The sequence below is a fragment of the Chamaea fasciata genome, unplaced genomic scaffold (assembly GCF_029207755.1).
Source record: "Chamaea fasciata isolate MVZ Bird 193981 ecotype frontalis unplaced genomic scaffold, bChaFas1.0.hap1 SCAF_7, whole genome shotgun sequence".
NCBI classification, from domain to species: domain Eukaryota; kingdom Metazoa; phylum Chordata; class Aves; order Passeriformes; family Sylviidae; genus Chamaea; species Chamaea fasciata.
Window position 1 is genome coordinate 31922229 of NW_027094092.1, and position 22803 is coordinate 31945031.

At 34.9% G+C, this 22803-nt stretch overlaps 1 protein-coding gene across 1 annotated transcript in view; it reads right to left on the reverse strand.

Annotated features, from left to right (window-relative positions):
* Window positions 1–344: 344 nt before the first annotated feature.
* Window positions 345–22803, reverse strand: part of SPRED1 (sprouty related EVH1 domain containing 1) — a 58763-nt gene continuing 36304 nt past the window's right edge. The window contains exons 3-6 of the mRNA XM_066188327.1: window positions 16213–16381; window positions 14899–14948; window positions 6798–6956; window positions 345–2112 (exon numbers count right to left, since the gene is read on the reverse strand). Coding sequence (XP_066044424.1) covers window positions 1453–2112; window positions 6798–6956; window positions 14899–14948; window positions 16213–16381 — 1038 coding nt within the window. The 3' untranslated portion in view covers window positions 345–1452. The remainder of the gene's footprint in view (window positions 2113–6797; window positions 6957–14898; window positions 14949–16212; window positions 16382–22803) is intronic.

Consider the following 22803-nt stretch of genomic DNA (forward strand, 5'->3'; position numbering starts at 1 on the left):
CATAGCACAACATGTCACACTTTAAAAAATTCTCTGTGGGTTAATTAATTAATTCTTACCTGAAAGTTAGACTTACTAAGTACAAAACCATAAGAAATACCATACACAATCTACCAGCACTCATACACATACATACACACACACTCTCTCACTCTCCAGCCTCCCCTCTCCAAACCCGCCTTCAAATTCCCCAATTAAGAAGTTCACTCAGTTCTGCCTGGGCTGGAATTTATTTCTCAAGCTAAGTCTTTTGTTGTTCTTTTTGAACAAAACACACAGTACTTTTGTTCTTGCCCGTTCAAATTAGAAAAAGTTGTGGTTCAAAATAATGAAAACAATTTCACTTTTGTTATTAATCTTTTGTTTTAATCATAGTACTTGATAAACAGCTGAACAGGATCCTAGTTTAACAGAAGGATAAACAAGAACACTGATGACAATTTGTTACAACTGCCTTAATGTACCTTTTGCTTAATGAACATTTGAATATGCAAGAAAGTATTTTTGGAGGACACCCCAAAAGAAAACAACTTGCTGGTTGAACAACAGAAACAATGGCATTTTTGCTATTATGTTGAAATCAAAGTAATTTATATATAAAAATAAATGTTATGTTCTAACAAGAACATTTTAGACAATTACATCTGTGCTTAACAAAAAAATATTGGTCACTCAAGACTAGAATAATTAATATTTTAAAGGTTTTTAGATTATCAGAATGCATGGATACAACTCAACACAAACTGTAGCTGAAGGGAACCAGGACTGAAAATACCAATTTGTCCATCTGGAATAAAAATGCAACTAAATTAACTATTTAAAATACTACCATGGAATGTGACAGTAGATATGGTCCATACCTACTATATCAGAGGGAAGGAAAGTTTAACATGTAATAATTCGTACCTTACACATTTAGTTAAATATAAACATTTGTTATTTATACATAAAGTTGCTTCCAAAAAACTATTAATAAGTGATTTAGTTGCACTTGAAATCAGTTTCATTTCTCATTTGCTGAGTATTAACTTTTCTTAATCTTAAATCAACTGTCACTAGTGCACTTTAGTTAAAATTTCCCCTCAGATAAGTTTTAATCCTTTTAAAAGAGCCCCCTCACCTAAACCATGAATGTACAAAGTGGCAAAAGTTAATCCCTTTTAGTATAATCATAGTTTATATACTCATTTTATAGCCAATAATAAGAACAGGCTTTCCTTTGCAAAATCTCCTTCACAACTCGCAACAAATGCCACGCACTCAAAGGAAATAGTTAGGCGTGGCTAGCACTTGTAAAATGCCAAGGTCTGACAAGTCTTGCTTCTTCCTCCACATCAAGCATCTCTTACGTGAAAGAAGATTCCCTTCAGCTTGCCAAAAAGCTTCCACAAATCCAAGTTAGATGCTTCCTGGAAACAAAGATTTTTCAGCTCTGTTTGGCACAAGACTGATTCATCCCGCAGCTTTATGCTTTCCTCCACAGCACCCACACACCTCACCACAGTGATGGCATGCTCTCAAGGGGAGGTAGCAGCACATACATGGAGCAATGAACGAGAGTGCCACCAGTGCTAACCAGCGTAAGCAGAACTTGTCATCACTAGTGTCACACGAGCAAGGATCAGAGAAATCTCCTTCAGAGTCTGACATGCAGTGATACAGCATGCTCTCTGCGCAAAGCATGCAACTAACTTGGTAGATACATCTTTTAATAGGATCTGGCGCATCTTGACATTTTCCTCTGCCATTATCTTCATGATTAAACCTTTCCTGGCAGTATATACAGCGGGAACGCTCACCATCCTCTTTTCTTCTTTTTGAGTTTTTAAATTTTGATGAGGAAGGCTGAGTTTTAAATACCACAGAACTCTTTGAGTCTTTTAGGGAATTCAACTTAGTTCCATCCCCACACGGGTATAAATAGTCAGATTTTTTACTGTCTGATTTAGAAAATGGTATATTTGAGTCTGCGTCATCCCTCTCCAGGTCATTCTTCCACATGTCAGGATGCCTGTAGTCTGCATAACGACGTATCAAAATGTCACGAGGGTTTATTCTGACAATTTCATCTTCGTCCTGAAAACTAACGTGTCTGATTGACTTCAATGGGACCTGAAATGGCAAAGTAAGAGAAGTTTACTATGGTGGAGTCTCAAATTTATGTCCACCTAGAATGCAAAACATAGATTAGAAAACTAAAAAAACAAGACTTTTTTCTCTTGTTGCCTGAGGATAAAAAATTCAGATTATTTTCTCACTACTATAATTTACAAACATCCCCACCATAATGAGTCTTCTGCAGGGTATTAGGCCTGTGAGCTTTAGTATTCTTTCCTGACTTTTTAGTGTCTTGTAACAGCTTTTGGGTATTTTGGTATCTGCATAAAACGTGATGCTTCTCTGTGAATTATGCTTAAAATTAGAGTGTTAACATCTAAAAGTGAAAACTAATCCCACAGATTAATGTTGCCTTTTGTGCTGATTTCATGTGATGATCTGCTGCTTTAGGACTACCTGCCCAATACATTCACCGTGGTGTTATCCAGGAGAAGCTTTCTGTAATTCCTGCTCTAAGTTTTCCTGCTCTCTCCAATTCATAACAAGAGTATTGAACACTGGTAACTTCTTATCAAAGCTGTGTTCTAGATAAGGATTTTGCAGTATGAAGAATAACATTCAGTATGACGATCAATCATTAACTGCATCTTCTGAATGCGTCTCTCCTTAGCTCATCTACAGCACTTAAATTGATTAGTTTAGGACACCAGCAGGCAAAGACCCAAGGACTTCTAAAATTCTCAGTTTGTAATGAACTGACCATCACTTAAGACCTTTTACTTCAAAAGGCAATTAATAAGGAATGTGCTAAACACATACAAAACCGGCAGAGAAGACAGAGTTCTTGTTTATTCCACCTTACAATGAAAGGGCATGAGGGCATGAAAAAGTTGTCAAAGATGACAAAATTCAGAGAATCATCCAAACTGAAATACTGCAGCCCTTACATATCAAAGTGTAAGACAGTGGACTGCCACTAAATGTTACTGAAATCACATTACACTTGCAAGAAAACACGCAAATAATGACCGAGTAAAACTTAAGCATGTGTATAAAAAGTAGCACCAGAAAATAGCAGACAGTGCAGCAAAAAAGCAAAGGTCTCAGTATGCCCCAGTATTTCTACCTTACAGGCAGGCAATTATTTTCCTACACTGTAGGGCTATTATAATCAGAGCCAGATTATAAATGGGCTTCAAGTCAAATTCTGCCTTTTTCTCTGTCAAGTGCACAGCGTGTAAACCATCTCTCAGAAAAGACAAAAAACCCCTCCCCTCTAACCTATTAGTCTTACAAATTCTTCCAGAATCATGAATCACTTGGGAATAATCTTTGGCATCAGTATTGCTGCTTTGAAAGGGTTTACCTTATTAGTACTCAAATTAATGAGAATCAATGTATCAGCATTCCATAGTCAAGTACAACATCTGAACTGCATGTTTCTATTCTGTTGCAGTGTGTGAAACTGAAGATGATGTTTCAGGTTAAAACACTTCTATGTCACTTTGCATTTGTCTATGCTCCTACTGCGCTGAAGTCTGCATGTCCTGGTTTTGGGGTAGGAGACAGAGAAGGGAAAAGGGAAGGCAGCTGGAAAAGAGGAAGGAAGAGCTTCTTAAAATATGCTATCTTCTGATTATGCAAGAATATCTGTAGCCTGCTCTAACCACTTCCCTGCTCAACAATCCTTGTGTGATGAGAACAGAACTGTAATTAGAGATACTTTGCCCTGGGACTTTCAACTGGAGTACTCTAACAAGAACAATTTTTTTTTCCCTTGGCTCCAAGCCACACAGTTGAACTTCCACAAGGCTTCAAGGATACTGGGAGAAAAAAGGTTATATCCTATTCTGCTAACTTGCTTCTCTTCCATACTTAACCGGGTTCTTATGTGAGCAGTTAGGCTTCCCCTTTGCTTATAGAAGTAGACTGCTTCTCAGCCCTATTCTGTTCTCAAACAAAACAAGAGGAAGAATCTATTGCTTAGCAAAAATAACTAACTATGGCTAATTGCCTTATTTGAACATTTTACAGCATAAATTTATTTAAGGAAAAAAGGTGCAAAAGTAATTAAAATTCCATACGTTACAGGCATAAAGGATCCTTGCCCCACTGTCCATACAGAATATTATGCATGCACTTAAGACAGTAAATAAAAAACATTGTTTAAAGGAAAAAACCCCGAAAACCTCAATACAAAAAAAACCACCCTCAACCTCCCATTGCCATTAAAGATCACTACAAATACTAACAACTGTAGAATCTGACCTCTCCTAAGCCTTTGAATGCTTTTTAATAGTTTGAGCAGAACACACGACATACATAGAACTCTTATTTTTTCAAGTCTTGAGCCCAACACCTAAAAATGCTTAACTGTTACAAATAAGGCACCACTACACTCTTTATGGCACTGATATTAAGAAATATTTTTTGAGCAGAAAATGCTGAAAAATAGGCAAACTGGAGAAATGCTGGAAAGAGCTTACTCACTGGGTATTAAATGGGACCGCTATGAATGCATGAAGTACATGAAAACTTATGAACAATTCACAATCCAAAGTCAGATAGAAATAGCAGCAAAATTTAATGAGAATAATGCACTCAGTCCTCTAAACAGTCAAAAGTAAAACTCAGTACAAATGTCACCTATGTGAAGCTGAAGCAGGAAGGGAGGAAGAATGTTACAGCAAACTGAAATTCCACAGAGAATCTGATTCTGAACATGATTAGCCCAGCGGAAATGAGGCAGAAAATTTTTGTTGATGCAACTGAACCCACAAGTATCACACCTTACTGGAAGGGGTGCACCTTTAAACAAGGCACAGTCACTTCCTTGGTACAGTAGCCTTTGCAGCTTCTCCTAAAAGACATACACCTGACTTTGCTCACCTTGCAACTTTTCAATATGAAGACACCAGCAGCTGCCTACATCATCACAAAGTACTAAGTTTAACACACTTTTTATCCATGTATCAGAAGGTGGAAAGCTGAAGGACTTGAATATTTTTTTTAATAACAGTCAAAATGTTACAGGTAAAATCTGAATTGTCATTAATCACTTCTTTAGTTGGAGCATGTACTTCTTGAGCTATTCAACTTACGAGCACACTCTTAAGTAAGAGTGTTCAAACTTATTTACACAAAATTGAAACAAACCCAGTAATTAGCTCAAGGTCTGCTGCGCCACCTGGTTGCATGCATGGAGTTTAGCAGAGCCAGTGCAGTGTGTGCACATACAGAATGTGAGGTTCTGGTGACCTGCCTATGTTCTGAATGTGTGTCCCACAAGACCATGCAAAAAGCAGAGTGTGTCTGTTGCTTGCAAGTGGTGCTACAACATGAGAAGAATATTTTAAGAAATATCTACTTAAATTTTCATGGAATTGCCCATAACTTCCCTTTTCAAGAACTGAATTCTAACATTGTCATTTGAAAGAAATTTCTATTTAATTTCTATCAGGCAGACACAGACTAATCAGTTGAACAAAACCTACATTATCACTTTCTCAGTAGTTGATTTTATACATGCTTTTAAAACTTACAGGTGTTTTAAGCTACTGCACTTTTCTTTACAATGTTGGGAAGACTAACAGGACATACATCACTTGTTACTGTAGCCATTAAATATTAACTGCAATAACCTAATCACCCATCTGGTTTATTCTAAAAAAATATTTACAATTCTCTTTGCAAGTAAATGGGAAGAGGGGAAAAATACATACCTTAAGAGAAACAATAATATGAGATGACTTATGCAAAGAGATAATTGGAGTAGATCAATGATTAAAAATCAAAAATTAATAATTTCAAGCTTCTTAGTTCTCCAGATAACACTGCTTGCTTCTTTTGGTGAACAAAGCAGCATAAGAGTAGCAGATATAAGACTTAAATACAATCATATTTTTCTCTGCAAAAATAACTGAGGGCACTAAAAAGCTTTATTTCAAGTAGCAGAAATATTCTTTTTGTAAGTCTTCAGAACTACTTGAACTTGCATTCTGCTTTGACTACTGTTATTCAGCATATTCTAAGTTTCCCATGTCTTTGGTTCTAGACATAAGACCATCAAATTAATTATAATCCAATTTACTAAGTCTAAAAAACTGTCAGTTCTTTTTGCTTTAGAAAAAAAAGAAAAATGTATAGTGTGGAAAAGGAATAGTATAGTATAGTAAAAGGAAAAGCTGTACCAATGCCTCAATACTTTTCACACATAACTGATATATACATATATTCCTTTCTGCACCAAAACAGAGTACTTTAGTTTAAACAGGCATTTAGAAAGCATAAACAATGTTTCGATAAAAATATTTAGAAGTGCCCTACTGTACAATGCATCCAACTCAATTTTAAAGATACTTTTCAATATTTCTAAGCAAAACAGAATTAGTATACATGTAACCAAGATTGAGCTAATGCCCAATTAACATTTTCTGAAAAAATTTCAACAGCTTTTTAAAGCTGCTGATACTGAAATCTGCAATACAAAAACAGACTTCAAAGAAATTAGAGATTTATTCATGTAGTCTGGTGCACTACAAAGATAGGTAAATACCTTCACAAAGCTTTACCTCTGCCATAATAATGCTATAATATTTCAGCTGCAAAGTTTATATTGAACATTTCAAGAAGCTGAGAGTACATGGACTCAGAACACTGTGATTTCTTGCAGAAACTACACACTGTGCCATTAATACAGCAAGCAAAGTAAGGACTGCTTCTTTCATGGGTATTCTTACCTGGTTAGATTGGCTAGGAAAACAGGCTCTCCTGGTGTTGAAATCCTCAAATGTTGAAGGCCTTAAATTTGCACTGTTGTAAGTTTCACTGGTTACTACAGTTTCATGTTGAAAAAGGTGATCTTTCATTAGTGAACCTGATGTATTTTCTTGAGCGGTCTAGAACACATAAGAACTCCCTTGAAATGATTTTTGCATTTATATAGAAACAATGCCAAACCTAACAAGTTCATACATAAATATGTTAATATTCCATATAACGTGTTAGAGGTATCTATAAATACAAGTAATATTAAATGCACATTTTTAAAGCATTTCAAAGTAGACAAGTATTTTCTTCATTTTTGTGAGCCTTGGTAAATACAGAATTTCTCCGCAGACAGCACACTTAGGCACTAGAGATAAATGCCTTTGAAATACAGTTGCCAAATCAGACTTCTTTAAGGAAGTAAGAGATTAACCTGTCTCTGAGATGATGTTTTCTCTAACTACCCACAAAGCTGCCAGTATTTACAAAAACACAATTGAAAAAAAAATCTGAGACTAATAAGGCAAAAGGCAGTCAGACCTCTTTATAAATTAAAAGCAAAATCAGCTGGAAAGGAAGAGAAAGTAATTTTTAATCTATACTGGCTCAATTAAAATATCTAATTGCAGCAAGTGTGCATTAAACACATAAAGACTGTCTTTCTGCAATTAAAGTTGTATCAGGCAATTTGATACAAAAATGCGACCATGAAGCAGTATATGATGGGATAGCTGGAGGACTTGTGCCATTCAGAAGAAGGAAGAAGAAGTATGTGTTGGTGGAATACTGGCTTGTAAGATGATCCAATTTCTGAAATGAATTGAAAAACAAACAGTTCTCATTCTTTAAGCTTGACTGACTGAGAAATACTTAGGATACAGCAAAGCATTTTGACACAAATTCCATTGGGCCACCAAAAATGTACTGTATGTTTTGTTTGCATTGAGGGATGGTGAAAAGTTAACTGGCTGTCATCACAGATAGCACTGATAAAATTCTGGCATAATCAAGCTTCCAGCAATGAGAACGTTTCAGCTTTATCATAAGAATTTGTATGTATCAAGAAAACATTCAGAGGAAAAGAATAAAAATACTACAGAAAAATACTGAGGCAGAGGCAAACCTAAAGTTTTGGCAAGTTAAGTATTATCTCAGAATCATTAGTTTTCACTCATCAAAATACTAACAGAATTTATTCCAGGATTACATTAGCACGTCACATAAATAAAAGCCTAATGTATCAAGTTCTAAGACACCTAGATAATATGAAGTAGTTGGTCTGTAGCTGATTTTGTAGGAGAAAGAAAATCATCACCTCACTAAGATTTCATATATTGTTTCAGAAGCACCATGTAGGATAACATTAAATTTAGTAATTAATTCATGACCAGTGCAATTAATACTAGAGACCATACATGCCAAGAAAGACAAAAGTTCACTCAGCCAGGTTGAAGTCCCCCTGAAAAATTGTGAAGACATGCAAAATGCCAAAAAGAAGAAACATTTGCAAATCCTTGATCGTGACACCACAACAAAGTAATTGACCCTGTTATTGTCAAAATTAAGTTTTCTGGTCAAACATTGTTGGGAAAGGAGTCTAAAAGAAATATTGGAATGACTGACAACAATTAGACTTCATATATGTACACTTATTTTAAGAGCAAAAAGCATCAAATATTAGTGCAATAGCAAACATCTTCATGGCAGGAGGTACTCTTGCAGATACACTGCCCAATGATATAAGAAGCTTCCAAAATAGTGGCTAAAACCACAGAAGACCTGTATTCAAAATGAGGAAGAAATGCCTACAACCATTTTTGGTCTGAGCAATGTTTAAAAATGACTACAAGCATTTAAGCTAACAGCTAGAAGCCATTTTACAGAAACCACAGTGATAAGCAATCCCCTTTCCCCTTCCCCTGGTTATTATAAATTTGAGTAGTCTAGGGAGAAGGGAGCAAGCAGCAAAAACTTCTACTCCTTCCTTGCCAGGGAAAAAACACATACTACCCACAAGCCCAAGCCAGTCTTTATCCCTGGGTGAGATTTGCAGCAGCCTGCATTATTTCCTGTCCCTGCAGGTGATTCACACTTTTCTTGTTTAAAAATATACTATTCTACACTACAGAGCAAAAAGGACACATGCATATGCTCACACAGGCAGACACAAGGTACTCCCCTTGGCAGTCAAGGAGCGCTCCATCTAATGAAGGACACAGGCACAGATCATCTCTTACTGCGCTAACTAGCGGTGCCAGATGATGTACAAAATCCAAACCTTAATCTTAAAGCAAACCTGTGCCCCATACACAGCAATTATCAAAGAATGCTTTTAGAAAATTCCAACACAGATACCACAATTCAAACTAATTGACTTCAAGGACAAATTTCGGGGTGGCAACAGACAGAGAAAAGCACGTGACCTTTTGTAAGACAAAAACTCGCCAGACAGCATTTCTGAAAGCACAATGCTCAGCTTACCAACCTTTACACTACAGCTAAGCAGACACAGACTAACTTCTGGTATTAAAATAAAAAGCAATCATGTCAGTTCTTTAGCCAATAAATATTCACTATGCCAAATTACAGAAACGCCAGATAACCATGCTGAACTCTCTGCTTTTAATTAAACTGTAGTTTAGATAAATCAAACCACGTTTCTTAGTATCCAAAAACCTTTTCCTTGGACAACACTTCCTGCTCCAAAGTGATATTTTATTACAACACCTGAAAACCCACATTTATAATGGAAACACTGACAATCTGAAGTAAAAGCCCTAGAAACAAAAATGGTATTGTGCTGAAAATGCATTTAAGTAAGATGCAAACATATAAAGTTTTCCACAAGAACATATACAGAACAAATATACAGAGTATCACACACTAACACAGATGCACACACTTCTCCTTTTCTACTGTCCAAAGCAATTACACCGCCCACATTCAATATTCTTTAACCACAGCCTCCAAAGTACAGTACTGGCATAGGTTATTCAGTATCATCTGTAAAGTAACCTACGCCAGTTTTTAATGCACAACGGAAATCTGGTTTGCTCCCAGCTGCTGGTATAATAATTACTGTCCTATGGTTGCTAAGAGATACTCTGAATTTTTTTCCAAGACTACTAAAACATTTCTGTGCGCACAAGCAAAAGGATGCTGGGTAAAGCAATAAAATGACTCCAGCTGTAGCTCTCCAGCAGAATTCAAAGCCAGATGACAGCTGTAGAGAAAATGAAAACCAGACTGAGCTTCTCTTGTTCTTCAAATTTTCTCTCCTTACTTCTCCCAGTTTGCCAGAGTTAAGTCTGGGAGAGAATTCAACATTGTTCTGCAAACATTGTTAAAAATGTTCTCCTCTAACTAAGTTTAATTATTACACAGAAGGATGGATGAGAGACCACATTTCCACTGCATCCCAGTTCTTGCATTTACTTCCCATGAGGCCTGAAAATCTGCTGTTTGATGCTAACAACACAAGAAATGTTTGAAGGCTTTTTCCTTAATTGTTCAATTCTGAATAAATCATACAAGGTTTCAAAAACATCTGAATGACTTCCTTGTGCTTCGGGTATTTCTGAGACTGATGAAGCCATATATTTGGCAAAGAAACTATTATTTTCAGGTATGTGTTTCTGACATAGGCTGAAGTATTACCTGGATTACTCTGAATATTTCATACAGTTTAAACTAAAAAATAAGATATGTGACATGCCTCTTTCTTCAAAGGCTTTTCCACCTGAATACATAGAGAACACTACATGTAAAGAGGCTGCTAGGAACACTGGTGAGGAAAAAAAATATAATTCCTCCTGTTTTTTATATACAACAACAAAAAAAGCTTAATAAACCAAAATTATTTAGAACAATATATGAATAGATTTATTTGAAACTGATAATATGAATTAGTATTACTTTTAGTTTTAAGAACTGGACCTAAGCAATTTATTAACTGCACTAAATATTTCTAATCTTTATTGTTTTACCATGTAGTATTGTCTTATCCATAAAACAATAGACCGTGTCAAGGGCAAATTATTTCGCATTTCCTTACAAGTCATAATGTTATTTTTGTAAAATGAAACTTCTGCAAACATTTTGTTAGAGACAAAATAAATTGAGTGGTCATTAAAGGCCCTTATGAAGAGGTCACTAAACAATATATTTACAGAGTGGCACATGAACAATTAATGTCTTCCCTGCCTGCACCAAGACCACTTAAGATGCATGTAAGCTGCAGGCCTTTTCCCCTTCCTGTTAACAAAAAGTCTAATGTACTTACGTCTGAAAGAACAAGCCAAACTTTTTATTTTCTGCTTACAATTTATCAGTCTACACTTTTCTTCTGCCACTAGTAAGAAACTCAAAAGCATAAGTGATCCAACTCCTATAACTTCAAAACTGTTAAAATGTGTTGGTAGCCTATAAATAACACAAATATGGCTGAATCAACAAAAACTGAAAGAAATTAAAACTCAACTACTCTATTTTTCAGCTCACAAAAGCAAGACCTCACAAAAATAATTTTAAATGTATGAGCTCTAGATTTCATTTACATTTACTTCTAAGGAAATTTTTTTTCAGTTAAGCTAGGTGAGTTTTAGACCATGAGGTTTTTATTTGACAGAGGAAAAGAACCTGAGCCAATCTTTTAATAAACAAGCAAACTGACTTACAAAAGCTGCTTATTTACTACATTCAAAATGCAAGGTTTTATACCAAAAACATCTAAACTTCCTTATAAAAGAAATTCCCAATGTATATTTCCATGTAAGTACATACTCTTTTCCAGGTTCCATTTACCAACATTATAGGAAGTCACATAGCTCTGCCTTAACTCATTTGTATTTCTCTTTGAAATGAATCTGGTGAAACCAGGGCTTTTTTCATGATACGAACAATTTGCATCTAATAAGTTAATTAAACAACTAAAAATAATTGCAATAATTTAAGCAACCACGAAACCCCTTAAGTGATCATATTCTTTTAATACTAGGATTTTAACATTATTTGTAAACAATAGAGAGGCTAAAGAAACGATAATGAAGCTATATCTTCTTAAAATAATAAATTTGATCTTTACAGAAAGACTGCTTTCTCTGGGAGATTTTATTTATGAAATGTAAATTAAAAAAATTAAAAAAAATAATGAACCAAAGTATAACATAGTAGGCCAATTGCTAGCCTAGAAGGCTCAGGACAAGACTTCAACTTTTGGGTTTATATTTAAGATGTACACATACAGCTTTTGGACAATCATTATTTCTGCTAACTACTTCTCTAAAACATGATAATACTTATTACAAGGAAGCACTGAGATTTCACATTGAGATGATAATTTTTGATCTTCTTTTGATCATTTTATTTGCTTTCTTTAGCACCAACTATAACTAGCCAGTAAAATAACTTATGAAGCATGTTTAGCTTTCTTTATCAAATCATCTTCATTAAAAAAACAAATAACAAGAACAAGCCACTGTTAATGAAATTTCTGTACAAATGAAATACTATATTTATACTTCAAAGGTAGACTAAATATAGGATTCCTGCTGTGTAAGATGACTAGAACAGTATAGGAAAAACTACTCTCTAATATTCTATCCACACTCCAAAATGCCCTTGCATATACTCCAAAACACACTCAAAAATACTGATAGAGACTTTGGAAAACAGCTTATAAAATGAACAGGGAAACAAAAAAATCATTAAGCATTTTAAACTACGTAGAGGTGGCAAGAAGTATGGGACAAGTCAACGTGACTCTTCAAATACTCAATACATTATCTTCAAAGAACTATTGTCTTATGCATCAAGTTAAAAAGACCCTGGGGTACCCAGTTTCACTTTATCAGAGTATCAGTCTTGGAAGGGGAAGGAATTAATAATTTGAAAGAGAATGTGGACTATTTGGCATTTCAAAGGTATTCTTGGAGACTAGATCTGATGTCTATAACTAAAATGGTGTAGCTTTTCTACTCTCATGTTTATAACCTTGCAATTACAACTTCGTTATTGATACATTAAACCTGGTTTAGATGAAGGATAGCTAAACCAGGATGGATTCAGTTTTCTCTGCATTTCTGGGTTTTTTTTTCCTCCCTTCTGGTATTTCTATTGATAGGCAATGCTAGTTTCACTTATTTTACTTTGGTGTGCAGAGATACAGTAAGAGATATTGGCTTCTAGAAAACAGGACACCTATTAAGAGGTTAACCACAGTTAGGTGAAGTCTGTTGTGATGAAGTCATTAAATATGTTTCCCTGTCTAAGATGTAAAAGATAGTTTTGCCAGCAGTTTGTACCACACAAGATTGTTTGTACCTGTAATATATATATATATATAGTATGTGAGTGTATATATATAAAATACAGCTTGTAGACCAGATTTCAAAAACAAATGTATGTATTGAAAAAAACCCATACATTTTAAAAAAATTGAATATAAAGTAAACCTATATTTACAAATGTAAGTAGGTAATATATTGATATTCACATATATAGAACAGATGTTGTAAACACACTTTTCTCCACTTTCCCAATAACAAATTTGTAACTATAATGAATCTCAGATATTTTCCTCAATTTTGGCATCCTTCTATAAAAACGTAATAATTAGGCAGCAAAATCAAGAGGTTATTGGTTTGTTCTAATCTCATTAGGCCTGTAGAAACTGTTCAATTATTTATCCTTGCAACAAAGCATGTTTAAGCAAGTCCTTTAAGATCTGATTAAGGACAGCATTTACTTTGGCAGACATTTCCTCACCCTGACAAAATCTCTCTTTTTTTAAAATCTGAAATATCTAATATTTATAGCCGTTTTACTTTCAAGTGCCTTGAAAAAAAAAGCACTGCAAACAAAGAACAACAGGTTGTTACACAGGCAATACTTACACAAAGAAATACATTTCTTCTACCATAAAATGAAAAGATATCAGGAGACTTCTGTATTGTCACTGCATTGCAGTATCCTGTCCAAACACTTGACTCTCAGTCTCCTATCATAATATCTTCAAAGTCAGCTGCTAATTTTCTTGATTTTGTGTTCTAGAGGTTCTACGCTGGATCTAATTACACAGATACAGGATTTATTATTGCATAAGTGACAAGACTCTTTCCCAGAAGAAATCACTTAGCAACAATATCAGTTTTCTGAATAGTCACTAAGACTCCTGAGTCAACTTGTTTCTTTACCATCTTCATATTAATTTAAATTTCTGCACTCTGAAAACTGAATAGATATGTGAATGAAGACACGGCTTTCCCTAAAACCATAAATAAGAAGAAAAAAATGACAATCATACCTAGACACAAGTAGGATTTACTCGGTTATATTATAGTTATTTACTCTGTGTGTATGTATATATATATCTCCATTATATTTTTTTATACTGGCTTTTTAATTACATAGATTCTTGGATATTACCAGGCAGTGCTAGGCATCAGTGTTACAGTATTTATGGTATATAATATGGTATACGTGTAAAGCAGTGTAACTCTGAAGTATAGTTGGAAAAATCTTTATCTGTTAAGCCATTATGACCTACAGAAATTGAATAGTGCTAAAAAGGATCAATAAAAATTTGAATCTCAACAAGTGACTACTTTATCTTCAGTGTGTTTTTAAAAATTGTCTCAACTTCTGTCTTTGTTTGGACTAGATTCTCTTAACCATTGTCTCACCATCTTTTCAACTCTAGCAATTTATGTTAGAAGTGTTTTATCACTGCAAAGTGAAATCTAAGAAGACAAACAGGATGTACAAGTAAAAAGCTTCTTCATTCCTCTATTTTCTGTTTCCCAGAAGAATAATTCATATTTCAATAAGATCAAAGAGGACATATACCTTGAACAAACATTTTGAAGTTAAAAATTAAACTCAGGATACTTAATGACCGTATGGATTAAATAATAACTACTTCATTTAGGACAGACAATATTACAAGTCTTCTAGATAATTCTTCTGGAACTTATTTCATTAAACTGAATTTTGCTATTGCTCTTATTTTGCTTATTCTCACTAATGAGAGCAAAAATCTGTTCAGTACATTTGTAAAAGAAAAGATTTACTCACTTGAAAGCATTCTTCTGCCACTTCAACATCATTTTGGGAGGGTGGATAACCTTCATATAAAGAAAAAAAAATGTAGACAAAGTTATTTTCTTTGTATTTACTGCTTACTGCTTCGAGTAATTCACACCATCTCCCAATATCCAGTGAGGATGATATAAACACTCTTGTTTACTTTTTTTAACCTATAGATCACTGCATTTCAAGTTGATTTAGTAAGCATCATTCATTTCTACACTCTGCATTTTCTATACTAAATATTCCTAGCCATACTCCTCTCTCCTGTTCCCACCTTCCTTATAAAAACATTTTCAAAGTGTCAGCAGCAGTCAGAAGCAAGCGGGTATATTCCTTTTAATGTAGCATTTTGAAAAGGCAGACACATTTGGTTAGCATGAATGCACACTGTGTTGTATTTTGCTATAAATTGGCAGAAATTGAAACTGTGAGACCTTAAGAGAAAAAAAAATTACTCTCAAGTTCTCTAATTATTTGTCTTGAAGGGCTATGGGTCATACCAACACAATTCCAAAGCAGTCATTACAGTATGTCAAAAAGCATTTCCCTTCAGAAACATGCTCCTCCCTTCATTAGTAGGGTAACACACACAAAATCCCGAAAGTTACTTTTTACAAGCCTGAAAGAGATTTTCTTTCAATTCAATAGAGACCTGTTCTCTTCCCTCCCTGTCTCAATCCAGCAATACATTTATCATATTTTCAGCTTAAAATCTAGGCTTGATGATATCCTTCAGTTTTCTCACTGGTTTCCATTAATTCAGTGAAACTCTGGAACCAGTTGGCCATATTGTTATCTGCGTAAATTCTTCTTCTGTTCCTAAAAAAACCTGTCCTAAGAACTATGCTGTCAGCTGTTACTAAAAAATAGAACTATTAACTGAAAGAAAGTGCAGATAAAGAGAGAACTCAACAGGTCACAAATCATTCAACTTCCCAGCTTATCCTACAAGAACAGAGGAGCTGCAAAAAGCTTCTAAGATCCAAGTGAGAGAATATAACACTCCAGATTCCTCCATTTCTTAATGTCTAAAAGAAAGAGGCAATGCTTTATTATGTAGGGATGTTTCAGGAAATTATCTTATTAGTGTTTGTGAAACAATTTAAGACACTTGGACGAATGGCACTTTAGAAATGCCAGAAGTACTATTTCAAAAACTATTAAAATCCCAATATACCATAGTTTAATCCACATCCTTAAATACTATCAATGTAATGTTACACAAAGTGCTTTGACATCTTTTTTAGTAAACACTCAGTATTCTTCCACCCTACCAAGTCTTTCACCTGAAATATGTACCTTGAGAAATATCCTCTACTGCTCTCCGAATACCTCTATCAAATGCTCTTGCATCAGCAGGACTCTGAAATGTGAGGCCAAACTTTTTGTCATCAATCTTCCAGTGGTAAAAAGTAGGAGTAACTTTGTTGTAAACGAGGTCTTTCTTTAATGTGCATTCCAAGACCACCTTTCAGAAAGAAAACAGAAGGAAAAGGTACCAATGATCAACACATCAGATTTGAGAACAAAAGGTACTCTCTGTGAACTACCTAAAAACCTGCATCATAGAGGTCTCTTTTCAAATGTCTTCCTGCTACAAGAATGCAATTTCAGCTTCATTTCCATTATGGCCAAATTGTTCACTCTTGGTTGCTGATAGACAATATTTGTTTACTGAGTTAACCTTACTATTCAAAAATCTCATACCCACAAAAATATCTCATACCTGCAACAACCAGTACAGACTTGGTCGATGTTCAGTAAATGAAAGGGGTCACATCCCCCCAAAAAGTATTATGTGCACTGATATCAAATTTTAGTGTATCACTGGGATCTACAAAATCTTTTACCACTAGACTAACTTCATGCTGCTCTCAGGCAGATTTTCAGATTTCTCCCAGAAAGGCTACTAGACAAGTGAAAGTAATGTAAGAGAATTGTTTGAAAAAATGGAATTAATAAAACCTAAAGTCTTTATGAATGCACTACTGCCTGCGTCTAGACAAAAATACATTTGAGCTTCATGTTCAACTATAAAAAACCCCTGTAACTGTGAATTAACAGAATTATTTGGCTACAAAATCATTACAGGTACACACGCACATTCACTTATAAAGCAAAATCAGTCTTCACATAGAATCATAAAATGGTGTGTGTTGAAAGAAACCTCAAAGGCCATCCAGTTCCAACTCCCCTACCATGGGCAGAGACACCTTCCACTATACCAGGCTGCTCACAGCTCCATCCAAAATCGCCTTGAACACTTCCAGGAATGGAGCATTCACCACTTTTCTGGGCCACCTGTTCCAGTGCCTTACCACCCTCACAATAAAGCATTTTTTCTTAGTATCTAATCTAAATCTAACCTCTTTAAATTTGAAGCCATGCTGCCTTGTCCTGTCATTACACACTCTGTTAAATAATCCCTCTCCTGCTAATTTTGCAGGCTCCCTTCAGGTGCTGGAAATAGTCTGGTTTTAAAAATATATTTGCATATTTACTTTACTGGCAAAAATTATTTTAAGCAACGTTGTTACACTGAGTGTTTATTGATCAAAAAAAAATCCAATGAACAAGAAAGTATGGAGGGAGATGCATTGATCTGCTCCCATTGCAGTATAATAAAGCTCCCAGCAAGACAACATGTCTCTCTGTATTGGTATTTGATGAGGAAGGCCTACACTGACTAGAAGATAAATGAGGAATTTCATTATTCTATCATTTCAATAATATTCTATCACTTCACTGATCCATTTTTAGAATTTTAATTCTTTGTTTTGTTACATATGTGGCTTTTTAAAAGAAAAAATACGAAATTCCTCACAGGATATGGTAAAATTAGTTTAAGTATAAACAATGAAGAAAACCCCTCAAACTTAAATATATCTATTTATCTATCTATATCTAGATCTGTATCTATATCTACATATCTATATCTGTACTTAGCTTATTCTTACATATTCTCTGTGTTCGTCTTCTTTCATTGTCTAATTATTACATAGGCAATTAGGCTTTTTCTCTTGCTTTTCATTATTTGTTCCGCCTATAATCCACCAGTAATCATCTCCTCCCGACTCTTACTGCCTTTTACCTCTGCCTCTAGAAGGATAATATTCTTTCTGCACATATAAACTCCTTCAGCATGGAAATAATTTTTTTGTTTCTCCACCTGGATCTCCCTAAATGGTCAACAATATGTAGGTAAAACTGCCTACAAGAAAACATAAAAAGGAATCTGTTTGCTATAGGTCTGCAGGAAAAGTTGTTGCAGGAAGGAAAAAAAAAGGATTATTCTGCAGTTCTAAGGTGAATCAAATTATTGTTCTTTGCTCCTCTGGATGATTTTACACTTGCTTCCTGTTTCAAAGAGCAGTCAAAAATGAAGGCTTCTCACACCACTGCCTTTTCTAGGTCTGACAGCCCTTTAGGGGGATCTCTAATACATTAACACCAACTATTTTCACAACCTATTTTGTCTGCAGTGTCATCCAAAACATCAACAAAACGTACTGCATGCCTGATTTTATAGTATCACAATGAATTTCTGAAGGGATTAATCCAGATTACTCCATGCTGAAAATTCATACCCAGTAACAATTTGATCAGTAGAGATAAAAACTGGATTAGAACTTCACTGAGTAGAAGCTATGCTTTTCAAAGACACACGAACCAAACTAGAAAATCCCCAAACCAACTCCCTCCAGCCCAAAAAGCTACATTCACCCCCCACTTCCAACCCTCACATTTTCTATAACAAGATACGACTAACAAAATAAGTAAATGTCCCATACAACACAGTAATTGTTTTCACCTTGATTCAAGGAAACAACACATTTGAGTTTCCCCATCTAAACTTGTATGAAAACAGACTGCTTAACACAGAAGATATAAGTAAAAGTACATTGAAAAGGGAAAAAATCCGTTGCATCAAAATTGTATGTGTTTTCAGATATAAGAATCTATACAAGCAAGACCTGATGCCTGCCCTACCTAAGAGAAAATTTAAAAGCTATAGGCCTCAGTTAGCAGTGGGACACAAATTTATAAACATCCAGCCCTTCAATAGTATTTGTTACATCCAGAAATACAAAAAATCCAAACCAAATAAAAAAACATACCAACCATCCCCAGAAGCATTTTTTTCTCCCTGAAACACTTCTGTGCTTTGCAGCAATAGTGAATTTTTAAATTGTAAAACTTAATTTTGCCAAAGGCTTCCTGATGCTCAAGCATGTAAACTATCATGGGGGCTGGGGAGGAAGTATCCTCATATACATATTGTCCAAGGCCTGGAAATGGAAGCCAAGGTTTTGCAATGCAGATATATTTTAAAACTATTATTTTTAGTGCACCTTGCTATGATTTAGAACTCTTCACATCATAGGTGAAGACCATATACTTTTCCACATGGTTACCCAAAATATGCACTCCCAAACCGTTTTAGGTAGACTTTCCCCAAGTCTCCAGGGATAAGCAGAGCAAAGACCTGAAAAATTGTAAATAAAGTGCCTACAGCTTTACTAAGTTTCATTTAAAAAAACACCCCATAGGTTACTGTTCTGAAGGTTTTCTTATTTGGAGACTTAAAATAAGACTTCCATGCCAATATGAAACATCTACCTTGGCACATAATGGAAAACGTTACAGAATCATCAGTCTCAAGACAGAAGAAAATCAGATCCACATGTCCAAATTTTAAATTCTCAGAGCATAAATAGGGCTGTATGTCTACTTTTATTTAATGAAAAATCCTTCTAATATCTAGATGCCATTGTGGGTTACACTTATGAATTCATTGCTACTCAAAAGTACTTGCTTGCTTAATGTTTCTTTTCTCACCTCTAAAAACTAAATTCTTTAAAGACAAAAAAATCTGTTGGCTTTTGTAGAAAAGATCAATCTCCAGTGTCAGAAATTTTCTACTTCAGCACTTAAAACCCAAATATTTTTTAAGCAGAAATGAGTATTTATGATATAAAATAATTATTTAGAGCTTATTTCAGAAAAAAAAAAGACAGAGAAAAAAACTTCTGCATTTCAAACAAATTTCTGTCTTGCTAACAGACCCAATAATTGAACAATTTGAGATACTGGAACTTTTTCACTGGTTTCTAGCTGTACTTTCAAAGCTAACAAGAGCACATGTCAGATAACAGCTTCACTGTTTCTCATTCCCAACCCAAATCCACAAGCATATAAACACATAGTTTTTGAATGCCTTTTCTGCTGTACTCTGGGGAACAAGCAGCACAACCTGAGTATATTCATGCTAGAGAGTATATGAACCCAGTACCACAGTAACCATATGACATAATTATTCTGTGCATACTTCTTTTTATTCAGTTCAAAAAAGAAGATGATGTAAGGGCTGTACTACAGCCCATCAGAATCAACCTTCCCTCAAACTTTAAAGACAATTTTAAAAGTAAATATTTAAGTTTGCAAACCGCAGAAGAGAAATTTTTAGAAGAGAATGGTATTTATATTCAGTTTTAGATTTGCATCTCTCCCTTTACACAATCAGTTTTTATTCAAAGGAAAGATTTTAAAATTTCTCACTTCTGATTCATGATCTAAAAGGTACTAGTAATATTTTTTTTTCTCCTTTAATAAAAACTTGCATGGCAAAGGTCTGGAGAAGAAAATAAAACTAGACTTCTCTATTAGACTTTTCATTCAAGAAGGCAAAATTTACCAAAGCCTGAACACCAGTAAGTTTGAGCCTAATATGTGTTTAGCACTCTTCAGTTATTAAGATAGAGGAGAGCTACTGTAAACACAGAAAGAGAGAACAGCAGACCTGACCAGGTTACAAGTGAGTGCAATTGTTTCAAGCAGACTGGCTGGAGCCTCATCTAGGAAGGTGATTATAATAAAGGGGGAAATGTGTAATTATGTGAAAAGTTTTCATGAAATTCCCTTACATTCCAACACAAACCTAAACAACCTGAGCAAACTAGCAGGGAGCATTCTCTCACAAATTAATTCAATGGTGGCACCACTTTTATTTTCTTCTCAGATAACTAGGATGCTTTTTGTGAACACCGCGAGATGTTTTAAATAGCTCAGTACTGCACAAAAATTTTGGAAGTTCTACATGTAGTCTCTGAACCTGGTTCACAGAAGGGCTGACAGTAACCTGCCTCTCAGGTCTAAAAAGAAACAACACAAGCCCTCTCCAACAAGGATCTTCAATACTGTGATGTTCATTCAGGAATATTTAATTTACACAGCACTTGCAGACTGAGATCTATAGTAGTAATCAAATGCCTGCATAACCTATAAAATACATGGAAAGATCTGGCACACTTGAATGGAACTGCAATGTAGTGTCAGAAGCAGCGACTAAAGCTAATTAATTCCTCTTCAGTATAACAATTTAAAAGGCATCTGAAAGATACCTCCATCAAATACCTCACCTATGGATTTCAAGCTGCTTTGGAGAATTCCCCCTTTCTACTGACACATCAGTTAAACAGTTATACTGGCATTATGATTCCCATTTATCTTAGGTAAAAGCTATAGATCTGAACTGTATTTACTTTCTAACCTAAGATATTTCAAAACCTATGCTTCCCCATGTCACAGGAAAGTGTTCCAAGTTCCATACTCTAGGTTTCCAGGGTAAGGGAATTTATGTACATTTTCTGGAAGCTAAGACAGTTCACAAAAGAAGACACTTGTTGGCCAGAAAAAAATCAAGATATAATCTTGAGTAGAAAGGTATTTTAGCAATGTGTAATGTGACTTTGAAGAATGTGGGGAATCTGTAAAGATGACTTTCTCTTTTAATCCATAGAAGCTGTGTGTACCTTGCAAAAAAATTAGTGAACTGGAAACCATGGTCCAAGTGACTTGTAGATATTACAGTAGATTATTATTTAAACATTCCTGAAGATACAGGTAGTCAAAGTCTGAAAAACTGAAATGTTAAAAACTGTTTAGGAAGTTTTAAAAAAAAATATTGTTACACTCTCTTTTCAAATACAATAGTAAAGCAACCAACTAAACAGCATACTACTAACTTCAAAGATTATTCAGGCATTGAGATTTACCAAGGGCAATCTAAAAAGAGACTAGAGGGAAATTGGTGCACAGAAACAGTGCATTCAGCATAACACTTCTGCAAAATCTGAAGATGATCAAAATATTTGGTATCTGCTCAATAGCAAATACAGTGGCTTCTACTTCTACTTTGCTTTTAAATAAGAAATAAAATACATAATTATTATGAAATATAATAGTCACCTGTCACTTCTATTTGGAAAAAAAACCCAAATATTTGGCTTTATTAAAAGTTAAAATTTGTGCTTGAACAGTGAATCCACAGGAATATACTAAGATTGCATGTAAAACCATTAACCATATTGAAAGCATAATGATCAGAACAATTTTAGAATCAGTGATGTGTCCAACAGAATTTCTCTTTCAGTGCCTGAAATCTTCTGCCCTTCTAAATAAGCGTCATGACCTAGTTTTGTCATCGCATATCCTGGTGTAGGATCTTGTTTCTTTTGTGCCAGTGAGGTCTTGTTGCACACCATACAAGTTGGTCGTTAATTCATTACACATTAGCTGTTGCTTATAATTGCATTATCTGAAGTCTGTGGAAATACATGAATACACAGTGACCTTTCATTCAGTTATCAAAGAATTACTGGTTCTCCAGTGTTCTTCTCCACACCTTAAATGTGTATTTGTTAGTTCCCTGAGATTTATTCAATATACACAGGAGAGATGTTCGTCCTAGCTGCACTTCTTCAACCTTTTATCCTGTGTTTTTGAGGGGCTGACTTCCAACAGAAATTTCCCATAACTACAGCAAGATTATAATCTGCCCTGACAGACTAGCTAGGTCATATTTGGGGGGCAAGTACAAGAAGACAGATG